The sequence below is a fragment of the Phoenix dactylifera genome, chromosome 4, assembly GCF_009389715.1.
Source record: "Phoenix dactylifera cultivar Barhee BC4 chromosome 4, palm_55x_up_171113_PBpolish2nd_filt_p, whole genome shotgun sequence".
Taxonomy (NCBI): Eukaryota; Viridiplantae; Streptophyta; class Magnoliopsida; order Arecales; family Arecaceae; genus Phoenix; species Phoenix dactylifera.
Genome location: NC_052395.1, coordinates 16,546,695 through 16,567,643, shown reverse-complemented (window position 1 = coordinate 16,567,643; position 20,949 = coordinate 16,546,695). Strand labels below are relative to the sequence as shown.

Below are 20,949 nucleotides of genomic sequence, written 5' to 3'. Positions count from 1 at the left end.
AGGACTGTAGGCTGATTACTGAGACCTATACTCAGCCCATGTAATTAAAGATTCTCACTTATAAGTCATGCATGTACCATGTACTTTCATCCATCAATGCTAAGCATGCTTAGAACATAAATCATCACTAAGATTAAACACATTACCATGTTTGATTCAGACGGCAGTGATGCAAGTGCGCAGCTCAGTACGTCCACCTAAGTGCCAGGATAAAACAGAACCAAGCTTGTTTGTGCATTCAGGTCATTGCATTCGAAGCAACAGCATTAATTTTAGTAGCCAAGAGAAATGTTTGAATTTGCCATAAAGCAACTAAAAGCTTCTATTAAGTAGCTTCGATTAAAAATAAGTCTTTGGAAGAGGATTCTCAAAGAGAACTAGACAAGCGGATGGCGGTACCGTTAAGTAGCGAGGCAAGGTGAGGTGGCACGATGGACGTGAACACAAGTTATGGATGGTTACCCGCCCATAAGACAAATTTAATAAACGAATTCCCTCCATTATTTCCTTCATTTCAAGAACATTCTGACCTCATAAGAATCTAAAATCGGATTCCTGCTCCATGCGAATGAGTGATACCCATCCTGCCTAGCAAGCAACCAAGACTAATAGAGAACTGGTAAGAAAACTAAAACTAAACTCAACCTTGATTCTCCTACTCGACCAGCCAAAAAAAAATAATAGAAAAAGAAGACACACTTGATTCCTAATATATTTTACTGAACCAGAAAATCTAGACGTTCTCCTCCATCAACTCAAGTGGCTCGGTAGTGGCCACAGAGTTGTTTGTGAAGATGTTCGGAAGTCTGACGGCATGGGCAGGTAAGCTTCAAAGTCGAATTGCAGCGGCGGCAGTTGATATTGAGAGGATGAAGCAGCTGCAATGCCAAACTCTCCATACGGCATCAGCTGGTTTCCGAAGGATAAAAAAGCTGAACTCTCAAACTGCGACGATGATGGCTCCGACACCACACAGTGACAGTAGGATGCATGAACCAAGACGTCAGGCTGCACCGGAGACATCGTATGCAACCTATTCCCATTAGGGAGGTACGAGGCCCCAGGCAGGAGAAGACCACCGGCGTTGTCGAAACCAACATGGCCAGGTCGATGGTGATGAGCAGGTGATGGCCTGATCTGATGACTGCTACGATAACCCCCCATAGCATGAGGGACCCCCGGCCTGAGGCTGGATTGGAGAATTGACGCCATGTTGTTATTGTTGTGGCACTGGAGATTATTGTAGCCCATGGATGGCATGGAGGGACCGGGCCTCGCCGTAATGGGGCCGAATGCTGATGGGCACCCACTCGTAGAAGCGACCGGGGCGTCCTTGCTATTGTTGCATGGAGGTGGACGTGGCCCAACTCGACGATCAGCAAAAATGTTATCCGAAGAATGAGATGGTGATCCTTCTTCCTCCACTTCCTGTTCATCCACTTGAAGCTCGCCATCCCTCGACTGATTTGGTGTTGGCTTTAAGTATATTTCACACAAAGCGAGAGCACCAAGCTACAGAAAAAGAAGATTAAAAATAAAATTTAGCGTCAGAAATGGTACGAAAGTAAATACGGGCAAAAATTTTGTCGGAGCAGAACTAGCTATGGATGATGCATATGTCCTCTATTTGCTGCAGATTGCTTATTTCAACCAAGAAAAGGTCCGGGTGCCAACTGATGTAGTCTTTCTCCAAGATGATTATATGTCATTCAAAAATTTGACACTTGTTTTCACCAAAACAAATTGACACTTATGTTTTAATCAGTGGGAAAGCTGGAGAATTTTTCTTGAATACGTTCTTCACTGTACAAGTCTTTTCCTTTTAGAGTCTTCAGATTTTTTTTTCTCTTTTTGATTTTTCAGATTTAGCATCTACCAATATAGTTATCTTGTAACTTATCTCATAAAGATACTACTTATCTAGTGGCCATATTAGTTTATTGCTTATACTGGCCATTTATCATAACATAAAGAAATCAGCTAATTGCATACTAAAGAAGCTAGCTAGGATGTTTAAAATACTATGTTGTTGATTTTGATAAGTACAGAATTATGGTTATCTTGACCATGCAGGTCATTGGAAGCACAATAAAAGCAAAGAAAAAAGATTTATTCGACAGATTCTTCTAGAAACTAGTTCATGATCTTAGAATTGAAATATTTTGTCAACATAATTATATGGACCCTACGGGCATGAATATAAACATTAGCATTCCCTCTACGTAGATTCATCATGAAATTATATTAATGAAATGCCATCTAATCTTTGTAGAAATTAAGAGTTGCATGAAGGCTTTCAACAGATTTACCTCATCTTTGTTTTGGTCGGTAGAGAACCAGAATTCCTTAATAGTGTACTCTTGCATCAGCCATCTTGTTCTTGTTCCATTACCTTGGTGCCCTTCATGGAAGACAAGAAACTTCTTGCGACCAATCTCTTTTGCATCTTTATCTCTGATGATCTGATCTTTTCCCGAGGCCTTCCAATATCCCCCATTTGTTCCGCGAGCAGGCCTTGTTCCATTAGGATATTTCATTTTTCTTGGAGTGAAGAAATACAGATGCTTACCGGCAGGTGTATTGCCTATGAAAAACACAAAATTCTTGTTGCAGTTAAAAGCAATACCTCCAGCATACAATAAAAGTGGTAGATATAATCATTTAAAATAGCTAGCTTTGCAATTCACTATATATAATGAATATTTTTATTTACCTAGCTAGGTGGGAAAGAAACCGTAGGACATTCATTTTTCACTTTTTTAGCCAAATTGTAGTTATGTATGCTAGATCTTATAATTTTTTAAAATTATTTTATTTATGAAAAAGATAAATTATAAAATCTATTCTATTTTAATTGTGCGACACATTGGGCTGCATGACAGTTGTGATCTACCCTAACTAGAGTCTCATGTCTATTCTAACTCCCTAATATATAAACATCAATATTGAGGTGCAGCCAAGTTGATGTGATATTAATGTTCTCTGCCATCACTTAAGTCCTTCCTCTAGAATTATTATTTATTCAAATATATTTTTTTAAAAAATAGAAAAGGATGTTGAGCAAATGACTGTTAACCATAAAGTCAAAATTTAGTCAACTTTTCAAAACTTCTCTTGTTTTTTTCCTCCTAAAACCGCATGTGTTTTCAAGCCGTCCACCTAATGTTTAGGTTTATTTTTTTAATTTTGAAAAAAACTAGCATGCCATATAAACTCAGTGAAACATAGTAAGAAATACTTATACGGCAATTATAAGATTTTATGTTGCAACATACCAAAAGATGGTCACAATGGTCCCATATAAAAAAATCATGGTTCAATAATATTTATATATAAAAAATAATTGCAAATAATTGCATCAGTTTTTTACTTTGTATTCTTCTTTCTTTATTTTTTAAGCGAAAGAACTTGCTAATGACCAAACTATTGCATGACATAATATGGAATTTTTTTCCCGAAATAATATCCCTTTTCCAAACCAAAATAAAATTTAAAAACACAGTTTGGAAAAATCGACTACATAAAAAATTCCTCTTAGAAAGAAAATTCTTTGTGAAAAATATTTTACGTTGTATGTGGATTTTTTCCCTTGTACAACACAAGTAGAAGAAACTATTGTAGTGTTATTAAAAAAAAAAAACTTCTGAACCGTTTCTTTCTGTACACTCTTTCATCGTCGTGTTGAAAGCATCACGGTCCCTTGCAGCAAAGGGTAAATTATTACTCAGCCAAAATACGATTTAGAAATAAAGTTTCAAGAATTCAACACAGAAAGAAATAAGTATCTGTTTTAAAAGAAAAATGATCCATTGCTTTCAAAAATTGAACTTAAAAACAAAAATCTTTTTTTCGGTTTTTGTTCTCCATGCTTTAGATAGAGTTAAGAAACAAATTTAGACCAAACAAGTTTATTAAGATTCCAGCCAAGAATAATTAATTATAATCATAGCTATAACTATTTCTTTAAAAGAAAACTTTAAGAAGAAAAGGTGCAGAACGAACCTAAGATATCCCTGGGGTGGAAATCATAGAGGTTCAACTCTTTGACAGCCTGGCATGGTAGGGGTTGGTTCAACAGCTTGGGCCGAAGGTAGAATTTCACCAGCTCTTTGGGATAAGGCCAGAAGTGGTAGCCGGGCGCAAGGTTTCCAATGCCTTCATCCTCCTCTTCCTGTTCATCCACTTGAAGCTCACCATCCCTCGACTGATTTGGTGTTGGCTTTAGGTATATTGCACACAAAGCCACAGCACCAAGCTACAGAAAAAGAAGATTAAAAATAAAATATAATGTCAGAAATGGTATGAAAGCACGTAATTTGATGGTTCAATCCATCCTAGAGATGAAGGGCTACATGTAGCCATATATATAGGTGGTAGCTAATGCGGGCAAAAATTTGTCGGAGCGGAAACTAGCTACGGATTATGCATTTTATCGGGGTTTACCTCATTCTTGTTTTGATCGGTAGTAAACCAGAATTCCTTAATAGTGTACTCTTGCATCAGCCATCTTGTTCTTGTTCCATTACCTTGGTGCCCTTCATGGAAGACAAGAGACTTCCTGCGAACAATCTCCTTTGAGTCTTTATCTCTGATGATCTTATCTTTTCCCGAGGCCTTCCAATATCCCCTGTTTGTTCCGCGAGCAGGCCTTGTTCCATTGGGATATTTCATTTTTCTTGGAGTGAAGAAATACAGATGCTTACCGGCAGGTGTATTGCCTATGAAAAACACATAATTCTTGCTGCAGTTAAAAGCAATACCTCCAACATGCAATAGAAGTGGTAGATAGAATCATTCAAAATAGCTAGTTTTGCAATTCACTATATATGATGAATATTTTTATTTACCTAGGTGGGAAAGAAACCGTAGGACGGTCTTTCTTCACTTTTTTGGCCAAATTATAGTTATGTATGCTAGATCTTATAATTTTTTAAAGTTATTTTATTTATGAAGAAATTATATTATAAAATCTATTCTAACTGTGTGACATGTTGAGCTGCATGACAGTTGTAATTTACTCTAACTAGAGTCTCACATCTATACTAACTCTCCAACAAATATACATGAATTCTGAGATGCAGTCGAGTGGATGCCATATTAAGGTTCTCTCCCATCCCTTAAACATAATAAAAAATTTAAGTCCTTCCTCCAAAATTATTATTTGCTCGAATATATTTTCTTTTTATTTTTTTTAAAATATCAAAAGAAGTACATTAAGCAAATGACCATTAACCATAATGTCAAAGTTTCAAGACTTCCCTTGTTTTTTTTTTCTCCTAACCGAGAATGTAGTTTTTCAAATTAAGGCGACAAGTGCAATTGACTCGTTCAAATAAACGGACAGGAATTCCAGAACTGTATCTTAAAAGGTACTCGTACAATTTATAGTTCTAAATTGATTTGCACCAAATTCTCATGGCTTAATTCTTCTTATTAAAAAAGTGATATTATGATGATTGTATATAACAGCTTACATATAAGCAACTGATGAGCAACATTCACATAAGATTGCAGTAATATTTTGTTTGCATAAGTAAAGAGTTTCGAGTCTTTAAGAAGCCATGCATTTAACTAACAAAATCACTGAAAAGCAAATAACCAAGGAATATCACCTATCACTATAATGAAGTTCTGGACTTAATAATCCAATAAATCTGCTGCTTCGGTGACTTGGTATCGGGCCTAAAATACTGACATGAGATGCATAACTGAAAAATTCAACCCCCAGGATAATTATGAGGACTTCATTGATAATGACAGGTCAATTTGTTTTGAACTGATAAGGCATTAAGTATATACCGCATTATCATTCTGTGCACCCACTAATATCACTTTTATTTGCCCCTCTCTCTCCTCGCATTTTTCTCCTCCCCCTTCATTTCAATTTTTTTTTTTCATGTTCATCAGTTTAAGAAATTTTATATTTTAGCCGCTATGGATCCTTGATTGCTTTCAGACGTGTGTGTGTGTGTGTGTATCTGTTGGCATGTCGAGAAATGCTGCTACGATCTTTGTACAGTATTTTCAGGACTGTCAACACTCTCAGACTGGTATTTCCATCAGACACTTTGTGTGTATGAAATACACCAAAATAAGGTCACTCAAAAACATGGTTTTGATTATATATAATTTTTTATATTAGATAAAGCTAAAAAGCTGTACACTTATATTAGTGAGGATTATGTTATAAAAACTGTGTTTTGATTTAATTATTGCTTGGCATACACTTGTAATATGACTAATTTGGTTTGTATATATTACCTGACCATAGTATGTGTTACGGGGGAACTTACACTACCAGAAAACACGCGTATAGTGACGGAGATTCCCGTCACTATACCGTGTTTCCGGTTACTAATATGGAATTGGTGACCGGAGCTCCCGTCACTGATTTGGTTACAAAAACACGCGTCACTAAATTATCAGTGACGGCGGAGATTCCCGTCACTAACTCCCGTGACAGAACCGCCGTCACTAAGCCGTTACAAATTCAAGAATTAAAAATTTAAGAAATTATGTATTTTCCGTCACTATCTAGTTGCGGAGTTAGTGACGAAGGTAACTTGGTCACTGATTTTGTCACAGAATGCGGTCACAAGTTTGGTCACTGATCTGTCACAACCTTTAGTGACAGATTTAGTCGTCACAGACATGGTCACACATTTTGTCACTACATTTGTCATTAATCCCGTCACTGACCTAGTGATAAGTTTACCGTCACTAATTGGTTACAAACGCGCTGAGCAAAATCAATTTTTATTAACCAAAATCCTGTCACTAAGTTTATGACTGCTCGTCACAATACTTGGTAAACAATTTAGTAACCAAAATTTGGTCACCGATCACAATCTAATAACCTGGTACATTTGGTACATTGATTGGCTCATAATAATAATAATAATAATATCATTAATAGCAAAGGCATTCAACATTACGCAAAAGTCATTTTAAATATCATTCAAAATTGGCATCAACATGTCCTGAATCCATCAAAATCAAAGTCTAAAAATATGTCATAAAGATCAACAGAGATTTCATTCCTCCTAAGAATGCAAGGACCTATCATCTAAGGCAAAAACAATCATAATGAAGCATGATCAGTAGAACCAGAATCACCATTACACCCCCGATCTGCATGCCTTGTTCCAAAGCCAATCTCTTCTCTCATCTTTTGAAGAACCTCCTCTTGCCATTTTTTCTTTTCCTGCTCAAGAATACGTAGAAGGTCTTCATGAGTGTACAGCTCTGGAGCTTGACTTGTAGAGGTGGAAGAGGATGATGATTGCCCAATAATTCCAGTGAGATCCTCTAGGGGACTAAAGCCATAGACATGGCCATGAGTTGGGACACCAGTTGCCTCAAACCACAAGTCATAATCACGTGGAGGAGCATCTGAGGTGGAGGCATCACCATATTTTTTGGAGTATTCAGCTGAATACTTTGCCTGCCAGTTGATTTAAAAGAAGAGAAAAACATTATGGTGGATCAAACAAGAGATAAACATGAGCAAGCTCAATAATATTTATGAATCATAAAAAAATTATACTTACCATGACAGCTTCACTTCTCTTATCTACATATCCTCCCATGCCTTGCTTTGTCTTATGCGTCCGATTAAAAGATTCAACTATTGTTGGCTCCCTACCTAACTTTAATTTCTACAAAAGAGAAAAGAAAAAAATCATTAACATATAATGGGCTAATTTAAGATGATTGAACAATAATATAAAAATTATTATAGAAATCTAATTGAATAAAGATATGTACCAGTCGTTCGTCATGATTGACAAATGCGATTGATCCTCCACAGTGTTTAGAGATGCTACCATTCTTCATGGTGTTTCTATTATTTTTGTTGGCTTCTGATTTCTTCTTCCATTTTGGGGAGATCCAAATATCAATTAGCTTATTCCAATTTTCTCTAGAGATCCAATTAGGGGGTTTATCACGGGCTTTATTTAAATCTCCTTTTGCTTCCAAAAGCTTTTGGCTTCTGACCCTCCCTAATGAGGTTGTCAACCGTCGCTGACAATGCTTGTCCCAAACTTGATGCACATGATGCAATTGTCCTGGAAGAATTGTGTGTATCTCCTAACAAAAAAAAGGTCGCAAGTAATCAGACTTATTAATTGGCATGTGTAACAAGGGCAAAAGTTAATGATAAGAAATATAACTTAATTACATCATCTCAAATTTGTTCCACATTCCAACTTTAGCATGTGTAGGGACCTCCCTCCATGACAACCACGGACCATTGAAAAATTGGCGCATGATAGCAACAGCTTTGTGACTGACCTCATAATCAAGAAACCTGCAATTTAAAAAATATTCATTAGAAAATAAATTAAATACTTTAAATGCAACAAACACATAAATTCAAATTAGTGATATAAGAAAGTGATATTTTCATACATTCCTCTTGTGCACCTAACAATCACTTTTCCATTTGCATCAACAGGGGCTTTAAGGGTTGGTTCTCGGCCATTGCTTTGTCGTGGATCAATCCCAAGTTCATCATTCATCTGATCCTCATTCATTATATCCTCATGATTTTGCACTGCACCATGCCCCACGTGACCGGCGCGCGCACCCAGGAAGACTACGGCAGCCCCTTGATCCAGCAATCCGACCCCGAGTCGGACATCTTCGGCTCCGCAGCCCGACCCCGAGTCGGCTGCCCCTTGATCCAGCAATCCGACCCCGAGTCGGACATCTTCGGCTCCGCAGCCCGACCCCGAGTCGGCTGCCCCTTGATCCAGCAATCCGACCCCGAGTCGGACATCTTCGTCTCCGCAGCCCGACCCCGAGTCGGACATCTCTCGACAACGACAGGCTATTCCCCAGAGGCACGCCGCAGCCTCCTGCTCCACTACTCCCTGCAACGGTTGTATCTGGCGCTGCTCCACGATCCCCTGTAACGGCCGTACAAGGCGGAGCTCCACTACGCCCTGTCATGTCCGTACCCAGCGCTGCCCCACGACGCCCTGTAACGGCCGTGTCAGTGGCAGCTCCATCGTGCCCCACGATGACGAACCCCCCTGAAAGACCCCCCAGCCTGGTATATATGCGGCTGGGGGAAGAAGGGGGGGGTAAGCAAGAACTTCCAGAGCATTCTCCTACTTGCTACTATTATCTCTCCTTCTCCTCCAATCTCCTCTGACTTGATCGTCGGAGGGCCCCCACTACCCTAGTGGTGGTGCGAGGCTTGCTTGCAGGTTTCCCGGTGGAAGGTGGAGCGCAATCAACACCAACCAAGGCAACCCAAACGGAACCCCGTTCACACCGCTGTGCCAATCATTCTCGGTTTGGACCACCAGCAACAGTATGTAACAATAAAATTGAAAGGAATTTTTTGTTATTAGATAATGACCAATAAATTTGCTTTTCTTTGAATTTATCTCTGCAAATAAAACATGGTAGACCTGGATTCGACAAGAACCTGATCCGACATGGGCAGCGTCTCTTTTAAGATATTTGAGTAGATCAGATGAATGGAAGTCTTTAGGAGATTTGGATTGTGGACTTCGTGGAGTTGGATGCAGGTCATTAAACACCACAAATCTTTGATTGAGTCATAACTGGGCATAATCCAAATATGCTGGTCCTGACTTAACACGACTCAGAATAATATGTTGCAGCCCATGAAATTAAATATAATTCCGCTTGAATCTTGTCAAACACAAATAAATATATGCAACAAGTATATATTTTGGGGCATAAAAGAAGTGTCTATAAGTAATATTTTACACTAGTGGAGTATCAGTTGTTTGCTACATTTCATGCCAATTCCATAGCTTCCTCGCATATGTACACGAGCATGAGCATAAAGAAGCTAACCAAATTTCTACGGAAAAAAAAGGAAAGAAAAGAAGCTAACCAAATAGCTAATTGGGTTGCCAACTGATCAAGACTGTGCAACAAGAGCTTTTTGTGGGAGAATTTTCTGTTCCTAGTGAGCACGGGACAAAAATAATATAGACAGAGATCTCTGCTGTCTTTAAAACAATAAGGTCATACATTCAAACTAGATTGCCCATTCTTGCCTGCCTCCAGAGTTTGGGTTGGAAAAAACACAAAGAAAAACATATGCAATTTAAAGTCAACAAGTGGTACAGTGGTATATTTTACGTTGTATGTGTATTTTTTTTTTTCCCTTCTACAACACAGCTAGAAGAAACTGTTGTAGTGTTATTGAAAAAAAAAAAAAAATCTTTCATCGTCGTGTTCAAATCATCACGGTCCTTCGCAGCAAAGGTGAAATTATTACTCAGCCAAACTACGATTTAGAAGTAAAGTTTCAAAAATTCAACACAGAAAGAAACAAGTATCTGTTTCAAAAGAAAAACGATCCATTGCTTTCAGGAACTGAATTTTTTTTAAAAAATAAAGCACATCGTTTTCTGTTCTACATGCTAGCTTTAGATAGAGTTAAGAAACAAATTTAGACCAAACTAGTTTATTAAGATTCTAGGCAAGGATAATGAACTATAATGGTAACTCTAACTATGTTTTTAAAAGGAAACTTTAAGAAGAGAAGGCGCAGAACGAACCTAAGATATCCCTGGGGTGGAAATCGTAGAGGTTCAACTCTTTGATAGCCTGGCATGGTAGGGGTTGGTTCAACAATCTGGGCCGAAGGTAGAATTCCACCAGCTCCTCGGGAAAAGGCCTGAAGCGGTAGCCGGGCGCAAGGTGTCCAATGCCTTCATCTTCCTCCATCTCTGCTCGCTCTGTGTTTTTCTGTTCGTTGTTTTTTTTTCTTTTTTCCGCTCAGTCTTTCTCTCTCCTTGGCCGAATTCAGAAAGGTCTTCAGATAATCCGAGTTAGACTCGGAATCGAACATCCTGGGAAAATATAAAGAAAATTTCCAAAGAGCGAGGCCGGCCCGGGCCGTCTACGGAGATGAAATCCTGAGACGCGAGCGGCCCGTCTCACAATTTCAAAGCCCAGAACCGAGCACGCCGAGGCCTACGCCCATCACCCGTGCGAGAGGGAGAACGCGAGTTACGCGACGAATCGATTTGGCGACGAATCGATTTGGGGACGAATCGATTGCTTGGTTCTCCTTCCGCCATCGAAGTCGGCCTTCGGGGTCGGACGGTTCGACCGGGCGGGAACGGGAATGCGGCGGCCGGAGAGGAGATGTAGCCGATGCTGGCGAAATAGTTCATGGCATCGGAGCCCTTGCCGAAGTAGTCGGTGTGGCCGTCGGAGAGCAGCAGGATATTGTGGAACATGTAGAAGATCCGGCTGGAGGGCAGGTGGATGGTCATCACCACGGTCCTCCCTCCCGGGTGAGGTCGGCGATGCTGGTCACGATCCGGCCGGCGATGGTGGAGTCGAGGCCGGAGGTAGGCTCGTCGAGTAGCAGCATGCTGTGGTTGATGAGCAGCTCCTGGCCGATGCTGACCCACTTGCGCTCCCCGCCGGTGATCCCGCGCATTAGGGCCCCGCCAGTCATGCTGTTGCGGCAGCCGAGGAGGCCGAGCTCGGCCATGACCTCCTCGGCCTGGGCGGCCTTCTCGGGGCGGGAGAGGGTGTGCGGGAGGCGGAGGGCGGTGTAGAGGAGGGTCTCGGAGACGGTGAGGTGGGGGTAGAGGATGGAGAAGCCCATATTGCGCCGGAGCGGGTTGGAGAAGGGCCGGCCATTGTAGCGGACGCTACCGGAGAGGAGACGGCCGGGGCGGGCGAGGCGAGCAGCCAGGGCCGTAAGCAGGGTGGTCTTCCCTTATCCCTCTCCCTCCACCTCGAAACCCTCTCTACCGATGATTTCGGTTGGGGTTTTATCCGAATGTAAGGAGATGTCGTGATGGCCGCATGATACATGGCCATTTTGGTCCATACAATGTCAGCTATAATTTCTTTTGTCTCGGTGATGTTATGTTGCTCGCTTCCCGCACACGTGCGCATGCCTGGTGTGGCAGGGCCCATGACAGAGTCACATAAAAGATTTGATGGTAAAATATGAAAGCAAAAGATGGATCTGTCAACAATGCAAGCATGGCCAGCTTTTTTAAATAAATAAATAAATAAATAACAACCCTATCTTTGGATTGGCATTATACGGCCCTAAGAAGGTTCTAGGCCGGATTATGCGGTCGCGGGAGGGTTCTTGATTAGTATTATGCCGCCGCAAGAGGGTTTCAGGTTAGTATCATACGATCGTAGAAGAGGCCTCAGATTTTTGGCTTTGTCTTGTTATAATCATCTACCATAATCCATAGATGGTTATGATTATTCTGATGATAAAAAATTGGCTCTGTAGGTGAGCTATCATCTGAGCAAAAAGGTGTCACACGGACCATTTTGCCCTCGAGTTCGTAGATCGAGAAAAGAATTGGTGTACCCAGTGTTTGAGCCTGTCATTGATAAAGGTAAGAATCCCTCGTCACAATCGATTACATGATTATGAAAGTTTTTTATATAAATGTATCTTATATAATTGTGGATATTTTATTATTGTTATATGTATTATGTGTTGATGTGATGTTACAAGAATTATGGTGTTACTTAGTCTAGCTTTGTACGAAACTATTAAATTGTGATTAATTATATATTTCATGTAGACTATAAATAAATTAAAAAATAGATTTGGATATAGTTATATGATAGGGTATGGGCAGCATCTATATGGGTTGGCTGGCTGATGCCGAACCAGATCCGGGAAGAATGATTGCGGTGGTAGAAAGTAAGAGAAGAGAAGGAAGAAGAAGAAGAGAAGAAGGAGAAGGAAGGAGGAAGAGAAGAGAGGAAAATGTGGGAAAAAGAAAATGCTTAATTCTTCATTCATTAAAACCCTAATCATGAAAATAGTCCCCTATATATAGGGCCAAATAAACACAGTTAACATAAAATCCTCTTACACAAAAATAACTCCTAATAAGCCCACAAATAACACAAATAAGCCCTAAAATGCAAATGAACCCAGAAATAAAATAAATAAAATAAATATGCAAATAAACGGGTCTGACTCAATCTGGGGGCTCAGGATCATCTGGATGAAGGGCTCTGATGTCCCCATCAACTCCTCCCGGGTGAGAAAAACTCGACCCCGTCGAGTACAGGTCTGGCCGGCTGTCGTACTGCTCCAGAAGATCGGGGTCAAGGCGCTGCAACTGTGCTCTGAAAATCCACATCACATCAGACTTTGGTCGACCTTTCCACCGAACAAGGTAACGTTGGTAACCACCGTTCCTGGTTGAAATAACCTGCTCATCCAATATATGTTCTATTTGTTCTCTGCGTGCATGAAATTTGGGAGGTGGAGGCTCAATAGCAGTTGATGGGTCAAGGTGATCAACAAAGGCAGGTGTAGCAACAAAAGGGTCAGAAGAAATGAATGTGGATATTTTGTATGGGACTAAATCTTCAATATTAAATGTCGCACTAATCCCATAGGCTTCAGAAAAATCTACAACATAAGCATTCGAACTGATTTTCTTTAGGATTTTGAACGGTCCCGCACTACGGGATTGCAACTTTTTGAATGTTTCCGAAGAAAGCCGTTCAGATCTAATTCTCACCATGACAGAATCTCCTACATTCAACTCTTTATAACGTCTGTGCAAATCAGTAAGGGATTTATATTTTAAGTTATTAGAGTGAATACGTTTGCTGATTTTCTGATGCAATGAATGCAGGTGTGATGCAAATGATTGTGCAGACTCAGAGACTTTATGTTGATGAGATATGGAAATCAAGTCTATGGGTTGCCTAGGTTTATATCCATTCACCACTTTGAAGGAACTCATGCCTAAGGACCTATTAACCAAACTATTACATGCAAACTCGATGGTCGGTAACATTAAATCCGAAGTCCTAACATAGGCCGACGAAAATTTTAATTTAGTGCCAATCATGTGCCTAAGCATTTTCCTAAATGAGCTCACGAATCTAACATTTCTATCATATATAATAGATTTTGGAAGATCAGGAGGTCTAACGACTTCATTGAAATAAAGTTTGGCAAATCTAGAAGCGTTAGAAGTCCTAGGACATAGGAGAAAGGGAGCCATATTTGAAAAATGGTCCACAACCATAAATATGGAATCGTTCTTGATATAGGTACTAGGAAGTCCTAACACAAAGTCCATACTGACATCTTGCCATGGGATCGTGACACTAGACATAAAATCTAAGAGGTCGTCCAGCCTAAGAATGGAAAAATGATACTTAATCGTGATTTTATCAATAACACAGCTATCAATTCACATCCTCCAAGAGTCATCTTTCTTGGGAGTGAGGAGTGCAGGTACAACACTGGGGCTCAAACTCTCACGAATATACCCTCGGATGTGGAGTTCGTCAACTTGGCGTTGCAGTTCAGTGTACTCGTTTAGGTTGCGCCTATGATGGGGGAGATTTGGCAAGGGTACTCCGAGAACGAGGTCAATCGCGTGCTGGATGTCACGCATCGGAAGAAGTGTATCTGGAAGATCCTTAGGAAAAACAGAGTGGAACTCCTCCAACAGGAAAACTACTACTGGTGGGTGCTCAAGGTTCGACTCCATACTGATGGCTCTAGCCACAAGGGCAAACACAGATGATTGGCTTTCGATATCTTTCATTACCTCTTTCGAAGTAATGATGTGAAATGGTTCATCTTTTCGTAGAGTGGTACTCTTCTTTTCAGGGGCGGACTCTCTAGGAGGCAATGAGTTCAGTATAATTTTCCGACCCTGGAACATAAAGCTACACGAATTCGAACGCCCATGAAGTGTGACGTCCATATCGTATAGCCAAGGCCTCCCTAGGATGACTTGACCTATATCCATCGGAATGCAGTCGCACCAGATTTCATCTTTATAGGATAGGAATTGAATCGGGACGAGGCATCTTTCCGACACCGAAAGAGATGTCTTATCTACCCAAGCTACTTTATATGGATTGGGATGAGGGGTAGATTTCAGGCCGAGGCGGGAGACAACTCCAGAAGCAATGGTATTAATACAACTTCCGCTATCAAATAGGATTTTGCATGTTTTATCATTGATCTTAATGAGTGTGTAAAATAGGGAGGTCCTACGCCAATCTTGTTCGGTCTTAGTCTGAGTTAGAGTGCACCTAACTACATGAAGCCTAGGATTTTGGTTATTTGGATCAGTGGGCTTCTTTTGGGGTTCAGCCTGGAGAAACTCTAACCCGGTCTGTTCGTCTCCAAAGTCTTCTACAAAATCCTCAATGTTTGGCTTATAGACTTCTTCAACACATTCATTCGCTTGAGTCCCAACTTCTAGTTCAGTCATGAGATAGGTCTTGGCATTACACTGGGATGCTATATGGCCAAATTTTTGGCACCTAAAACATTGGATTTGGCTTCTAGAAGGAGGATTGGGACCTAGTATGCCCTTTTCTTTATCATTTGAATGGTTCTGGACAGGTATCGGGGATGTCCTAATCGGTGCTTGGCTAGGGCCGGGCTGGTTAGAAGGATTGGAAAACTGCCTGGGTTGTGGGAGGTAGTTTTGATTAGGTCGGGCTCTTGGAGCCATGGGTCGAGGGTCGGTACACCTCACTACAGGGGCTTGTAAGAAACTATCTACATCTTGAGCTAACTGGTATGCTTGGCCAAGAGTAGTAATCTCTCGGAGGATTAGTTCTTTCTGGATCTCCTCGCAAAGTCCTGCCTGAAATCTAGAGAGAGTAACAGTCTCCTCTTCGATTACACCGCACCTCATATGAAACTCCTCAAATCGTGCAATGTAATCAGCAACGGTTGATGTCCCTTGAGTTAGTTTCTGCCACCTATCCATAAGGCGTTGTCGGTAAGAGAATGGCAGATACTTCTCATTCAGCTTTTCCTTCATATCCTCCCAGGTAGTGATACAAGGAAGCCTTTGGGTCTCACGCATATGTTCAACATTATGCCAGTACCAGTGAGCTTGCCCAATAAGCTTCATTTTAATGAATCGTACTTTTCTATCGTCAGTCATTTCGTACCACTCAAAATAGTTATCCATGGCTGCTCTCCAATCAAGGTACACACTCGGTTCTAATTGACCAGCAAATGTGGGGGCATCTACTCGTACGGTACGAAGTAGTCGCTCATTAAGATCGCGCTGATGATCAGGAGGAGGTTGGTTCCTAGGGGGATGGGGAAAAGCTACAGGTGGTGTGGTCAAACCAAACTCGGGATAAGTTGCAATTGGGGTTGACGGTTTAGGAGTCCTAGGGTGTTGCACTAGAGCACGGATCTCTCATTTGAATTCGTCTCGATCAGCTCGTAATGCAGCTAATTGTTCCAAAATATTTTGTAGAACACTGGGGTCCATGGTGGGTAAAGGGGTCTGAGAGTCAGTGAGGAGGTACTCTCTACCACTACGGGTTGGCATGCAGGGACTACTCTAGTTGGTGATATGATATACAATGCTACTAATGAACCCTAACTTACCAAATGCAATGCAAGACAACTTACTACTGCAATCTACTATAAATTCAGAAATCAGCAAATTTTCACAAAGATAACTTAAAATTAAATATTACTAATTTGTACTTTAGTTATTTCAGAGTTAAAGTAGAAAATTAATTACTATGAGAAATTAGGTTGCAAGCACGTATTACAGTCGTTCTAATTCTAAAGTAATCTGATCGACGGATGTTGAGAATTATCCTATTGCTAAAGTGTGCTAATTTAATATTTAGATTTAAATGGTGGGTATGATGGGTGTGGTAGTAAATGTTCTAGGTTTTGCAGTTTGACAGGAAAGTAAGTTTTCAAAATAGGACCGTCATGCACGAGAACTAGAACATAATTAGATAAACAAGCCCAAAAGAAAGAACAACCTGTTACCTATGGTGGATACAGTCAACCGGAAGCGTCCGTTGTAGATTCTCGAGCACGAAGTTGGCGCCGAGCGAAACTAGCTGGAGCTGTGGTTCTGGATTTGCAGCACAAGGGGCTCCTGGGCTTCTGGAATGGACTGAAAAAATGGCTGGATTGGGCCTGAAACAGGGTCTGCGGCCGATTGGGCTTGGACCGCGCTACAGTACGGCGCACGGGCTGGGCTGGCGGCCTGCTGAGGACAACTGGGCTAGGCCGGTCGGGCTCGGATGTGGCCTGATGCCACCTCTCGGCTGGCAGCCTGGCACATAGGGTGTCCCTGATCGCGGATGAGAGCTGGATGGGAGCGGCTCGGACGAAGGCTCGGCGATGGGCGCTGCAAGCGGTTCGTCTGGAGTAGGCAGCGGCCGATGGCGCACGGCGGCAGTGGTGGAGCACGCAGGTGCGGAGAAGGATGCAGCGGTGGTGGCAATCAGGCGGTCGCGGGAGCGGCAGGGATGGCGAGGCGGCGGCAGGAGGTGGCACGGGCGGAGGCGGATCTCGGCGGCGGCAGGAGGCGTCACGGGCGGAGGCAGCAAAGGCGGAGCGGCACGGGCGGAGGCGACGAAGGGTACGCATGTGGTGCGGCTCGGCGGGGAGGGCGTCGTCGGGGCTTGGTGGCGGTCGGCTTCGATCGTCGGTGGTCGACCGCGGGAAAGAGGCGCCCGAAGGAGGTGTCGCACGGCGGCGGGCGTGGTGGCGCAGCTCGGCGGAGACGCGGTGAGGGACAGCCAATCGAGGAAGATGAACATGTAGGTTTTTTTTTTTTTGAATTACGCACGTGCAGTCACGTGCAAAGGTTTTCTTTTTTTTTCTTTTTTTAGGCAGCACGTGCGGTCACGTGCGTCTTTTTTTTTCTTCGGAACGGATCCGGGCTAGTGAGGCGGGCTAACGGGTCTGAGACTTACCCGTTGCCCCAACCTTCTTCAACCTCCCGACGGATTCGGGAGGGCGTCGATCTTCGCGGCGGCAGCTGCGGGCCGAGGCAGGGATCACGGCGGCAGCTCCGCGACCTGCGGCGGTGGCGAGATCACGGCCACGGCTTCATGGCCTGTGGCGAAGGTCGGCGGCGGTCCCCTCTATGGACCCGACGCCGACGGTTGGTGGCGGACGCGAAGCACTCGGGGCGGCGGCGCTCTCGTGGGGACGCGACGATCTCCGGTGGCGAGTCGGTGGCGCTGCGAGGTGGGGCGGCAGTTGGCGCAGACACGGCGATGGGCAGAAGGGGAAATCTCTGGCGGGGCCCTTCCTTTGTTCTTTGTGACAACCGAGAGGGAGGATGGGGACCTGACCTCACTTAGAGGTGGTGACCGCAGGTGGCCTGCGGCGGCGAGCGGGAGTGATGGTGGTCGCGGGTGTGTCGGGCGGTGGAGGATCCCACTGCACGGGTTTCTTTTTTTTTTTTTCTCTGGTGAAAACCGACAGAGGGGAGGGAGGGGGGGCTGGTGAAAACCGAGAGAGAGCGCGCGCGCCTGGTGAAAACCGAGAAAGAGGGAAGAAAGGGAACGCTGGATCGTGGCTTTGGCAGCAGTGGCAAAGCCGAAGCTCTGATACCAAGTTGATGCAGCACAAGTGTGGGGAAAGAGGAGAAAAAGGAAGAACAAGAGAGGGAGAAAGAAGAAGAGGTTCTAGAAACGCAGGAAGAAGAGAAGGGGAGGAGGAGGAAGAAGAAGAATAAGATATGGGGGAAAAGAAAGTTCTTAATCATTTATTAAAACCCTAATCATGAAAATAGTCCCCAATATATAGGGCCAAATAAACACAATTAACATAAAACCCCCTTACACAAAAATAACTCCTAATAAGCCCACAAATAACACAAATAAGCCCTAAAATGCAAATGAACCCAGAAATAAAATAAATAAAATAAATATGCAAATAAACGGGTCTGACTCAATTAGGGGGCTCAGGATCATCTGGATGAAGGGCTCTGATGTCCTCATCAGAAACACTATCATGAAACTTAGCCCTTGCAGATTAAATGGCGTGCATATATCTTGGAAGGGAATGCTGCTGCTGTCCCTGGACTCATGATCAATGCGATCAGGTTTAGCTATCCCAAATGTGCTGTGTCCTTCGGCATTCTTTGCATCCTTTGGCAGATATTCCGTGCTTTTGCTTGTTCCTGAGTCATTCTTTTGAATTGATGGTGAGTTCTTGCATGCCAATGGAGATCTCGGCTTTTGAGCATGGATGTTGTTTCCTGCCTTGGTTGTTCTAGTTTTTGTTCAGAGCTGTCTTGATGGTGTCCTGTGTCGTTCTGAATCAGTTGCATGGCTTCTCAAAGAAACCTTTGGGGATGAACTACAAACTTGTGTACATTTTAGATTTTGAACTTGATTCTGAATACTTGATGCTATTGACTCTGCTGGCAGTTGATGCTGCTGTAATGAATCAACTGCATTAACAGTACCGGACAAATTTCTATCACTTCCCTTAAGTGTAATATCCGGGCCCAATTTAAGCCCAATACCTTTTTGGGCCCGTACTTGAGCATTGGGCCAGGACACCTAATGGGCCCAACTGGGGCCCATTGTTGGCAGCCATTTGATGGCTGCTATCTCATAGCCTGAGGATGGATGTGACTAGGGTAGGGCCAGCTGGGAAGCTGTGGGAGACCCAGCTGTTAAGCCTTTCATGAGGAAGAAGCTGGGCGTGACACCTCGCACCCCCCCCCCCCCCAAACCACTTAAAAACCTACTAGTTCTCCCTTCAAAAATCTCAAGAACCTGTGAACCGGCAGAGGAGGTGTTGGAATGGAGGCACCGGAGCACGGGACACTGCAATCCCCTTCGGAAGCCAGGTAAGCCCCCTGCCTTCTCTCCCCCTGTTTTGTGCAAGACAACAAAGAAACAAATAAAGAAGGGAGGAAGGGGATTGTTGGCAGGCCGAGAGCCACCGGCGACGGCCATCGGCTTCAGCCGTGATCCCGTCGGCGCGGGCGTCGGCTGCTGGCAGACCAAGGGAGCGGCCGCGTGCATCCCGCAGTGCCGCCGGCTTCTCCCGGCATCTCTTCCCCGTGGGAGAAGAGAAGGCCGCCGCAGGCGCGGCCGTGGGCTCAGCCGCAGGCGCGGCTGTGGACGCCGCGAGCCCGGCCGTGACACCGCCGACTGTGGCTTGGCCCTCCCAAACCCCCCTTCTTCCTTCACAGGGGAAGAATGGAGAGAGGAAGAGAGAGGGTTTGGGAGTGAGAGAGAGAGAATATGGGGTTGGTGAAGGGAGGTTGAAGAAAAGAAGAAGAATGAAAGAAAGAAAGGAAGAGGGAAAAGAAGAGAGGAAGAGGAGACTCATCCTCCTCGTCGTGTGCGGCGGCCGCCGGCTTCGGCCGCGAGCACCATCGTCCCAGGCTCGGCCGAGGACGCCGTGGGGCCTAGCCGTGGACGCCGCCGGTTGTGGCCCGGCCTTCTTCCGCTCGCCGTCCTCCCTTTCCGCTCGTCGTGCTCCCATCGTCGGAGAAGAGAGGAAGGGGGAGATCGGGATGAAAGAGAACGGAGGAGAGGAAGCTTCGGGAAGGAGAAGAAAAGAAGAAGGAGAAGAGAAGAAAAAGGGAAGAAAAAGGGAAAGAAAAAGAAAAAAAGAAAGAAAAAAAATATAATATAAAAAGAGGGGGTTTAGCCAAATTTGACTAACCTAAGCTCAATTAGACTGGGCAAGTCTAAATCCGAGCTCAATTAGATTGGGCTAAGTCTGGACGAGCCCAAACTGCAAATTGGGTCAAATCTGAACCGAATTAAGCCCAAATTAAATTGGGTCCGAATCCAATTAAGCTGATTTGGTCTCAGCAGACCTAATTGATTGTAAATCAGGCCCAATTCAAGCCCAATTCAACTGACAGAAGGTCGAATTGACCTTGGGCTAATCCTGACTCAGGCCCAAATGAGCCACATTGACCAAATCAGAGGATCCAATTGGCTAGAAAAGGTTGGACCCAATTATAAACGAGGCCCAATCCTTTAATTAAAAACCCAATCAACCCATGTGGACCCAATTTGGTTTTAAATCGAACCCCAAAGGCTTCAAATTGGACTTGGGCTAAATCCTTGGATAGGACCCAAGCAAGTAAGTTCATAGTATGATGAACTAAGAGATTTTATAATAAATAAATGGAGAATAATGTAAACCCTATGATG

General features: G+C 43.3%; 3 protein-coding genes across 4 annotated transcripts; all 3 read right to left on the bottom strand.

The window, feature by feature from the left end:
* Window positions 1-478: 478 nt before the first annotated feature.
* On the bottom strand, window positions 479-11,621 carry LOC103723479 (protein CUP-SHAPED COTYLEDON 1-like). 2 transcript variants are annotated; one of them, XM_039125676.1, is made up of 5 exons: window positions 10,551-11,621; window positions 4,444-4,718; window positions 4,003-4,255; window positions 2,310-2,584; window positions 479-1,512 (listed from the first exon to the last, which is right to left on the bottom strand). In XM_039125676.1, exons 1-5 carry the CDS (start codon window positions 10,717-10,719, stop codon window positions 751-753), a joined length of 1,734 nt encoding a protein of 577 aa, XP_038981604.1. In that variant the 5' UTR covers window positions 10,720-11,621; the 3' UTR covers window positions 479-750. The 2 variants fall into 2 exon arrangements, with proteins under 2 accessions (XP_038981604.1, XP_038981605.1); XM_039125677.1 differs by having other exon boundaries at window positions 4,444-4,535.
* Window positions 7,768-8,636, bottom strand: LOC120110520. The gene is made up of 3 exons (XM_039125678.1): window positions 8,413-8,636; window positions 8,183-8,311; window positions 7,768-8,091 (listed from the first exon to the last, which is right to left on the bottom strand). The coding sequence occupies exons 1-3, from the start codon at window positions 8,535-8,537 to the stop codon at window positions 8,016-8,018; spliced, it is 330 nt and encodes a 109-aa protein (XP_038981606.1). The 5' UTR covers window positions 8,538-8,636; the 3' UTR covers window positions 7,768-8,015.
* Window positions 10,775-11,643, bottom strand: LOC103723478 (ABC transporter G family member 14-like). Its single transcript, XM_017846735.3, has one exon. The coding sequence runs from the start codon at window positions 11,612-11,614 to the stop codon at window positions 11,273-11,275; it is 342 nt and encodes a 113-aa protein (XP_017702224.1). The 5' UTR covers window positions 11,615-11,643; the 3' UTR covers window positions 10,775-11,272.
* Window positions 11,644-20,949: the final 9,306 nt, after the last annotated feature.

Bases quoted from the DNA above. Each gene is read 5' to 3' on its own strand.
- LOC120110520 (XM_039125678.1), bottom strand. From the start codon at position 8,537: ATGAATGAGGATCAGATGAATGATGAACTTGGGATTGATCCACGACAA. The intron at 8,312-8,412 runs GTATGAAAATAT...TTTAAATTGCAG, and splicing joins GTTAGGTGCACAAGAGGAAT to GTTTCTTGATTATGAGGTCA. The intron at 8,092-8,182 runs GTAATTAAGTTA...TTTTTTTGTTAG, and splicing joins TGGAACAAATTTGAGATGAT to GAGATACACACAATTCTTCC.
- LOC103723479 (XM_039125676.1), bottom strand. From the start codon at position 10,719: ATGGAGGAAGATGAAGGCATTGGACACCTTGCGCCCGGCTACCGCTTC. The intron at 4,719-10,550 runs GTTCGTTCTGCG...TGTTTTTCATAG, and splicing joins CCACCCCAGGGATATCTTAG to GCAATACACCTGCCGGTAAG. The intron at 1,513-2,309 runs GTAAATCTGTTG...CTTTTTCTGTAG, and splicing joins CCGACCAAAACAAAGATGAG to CTTGGTGCTCTCGCTTTGTG.
- LOC103723478 (XM_017846735.3), bottom strand. From the start codon at position 11,614: ATGGGCTTCTCCATCCTCTACCCCCACCTCACCGTCTCCGAGACCCTC.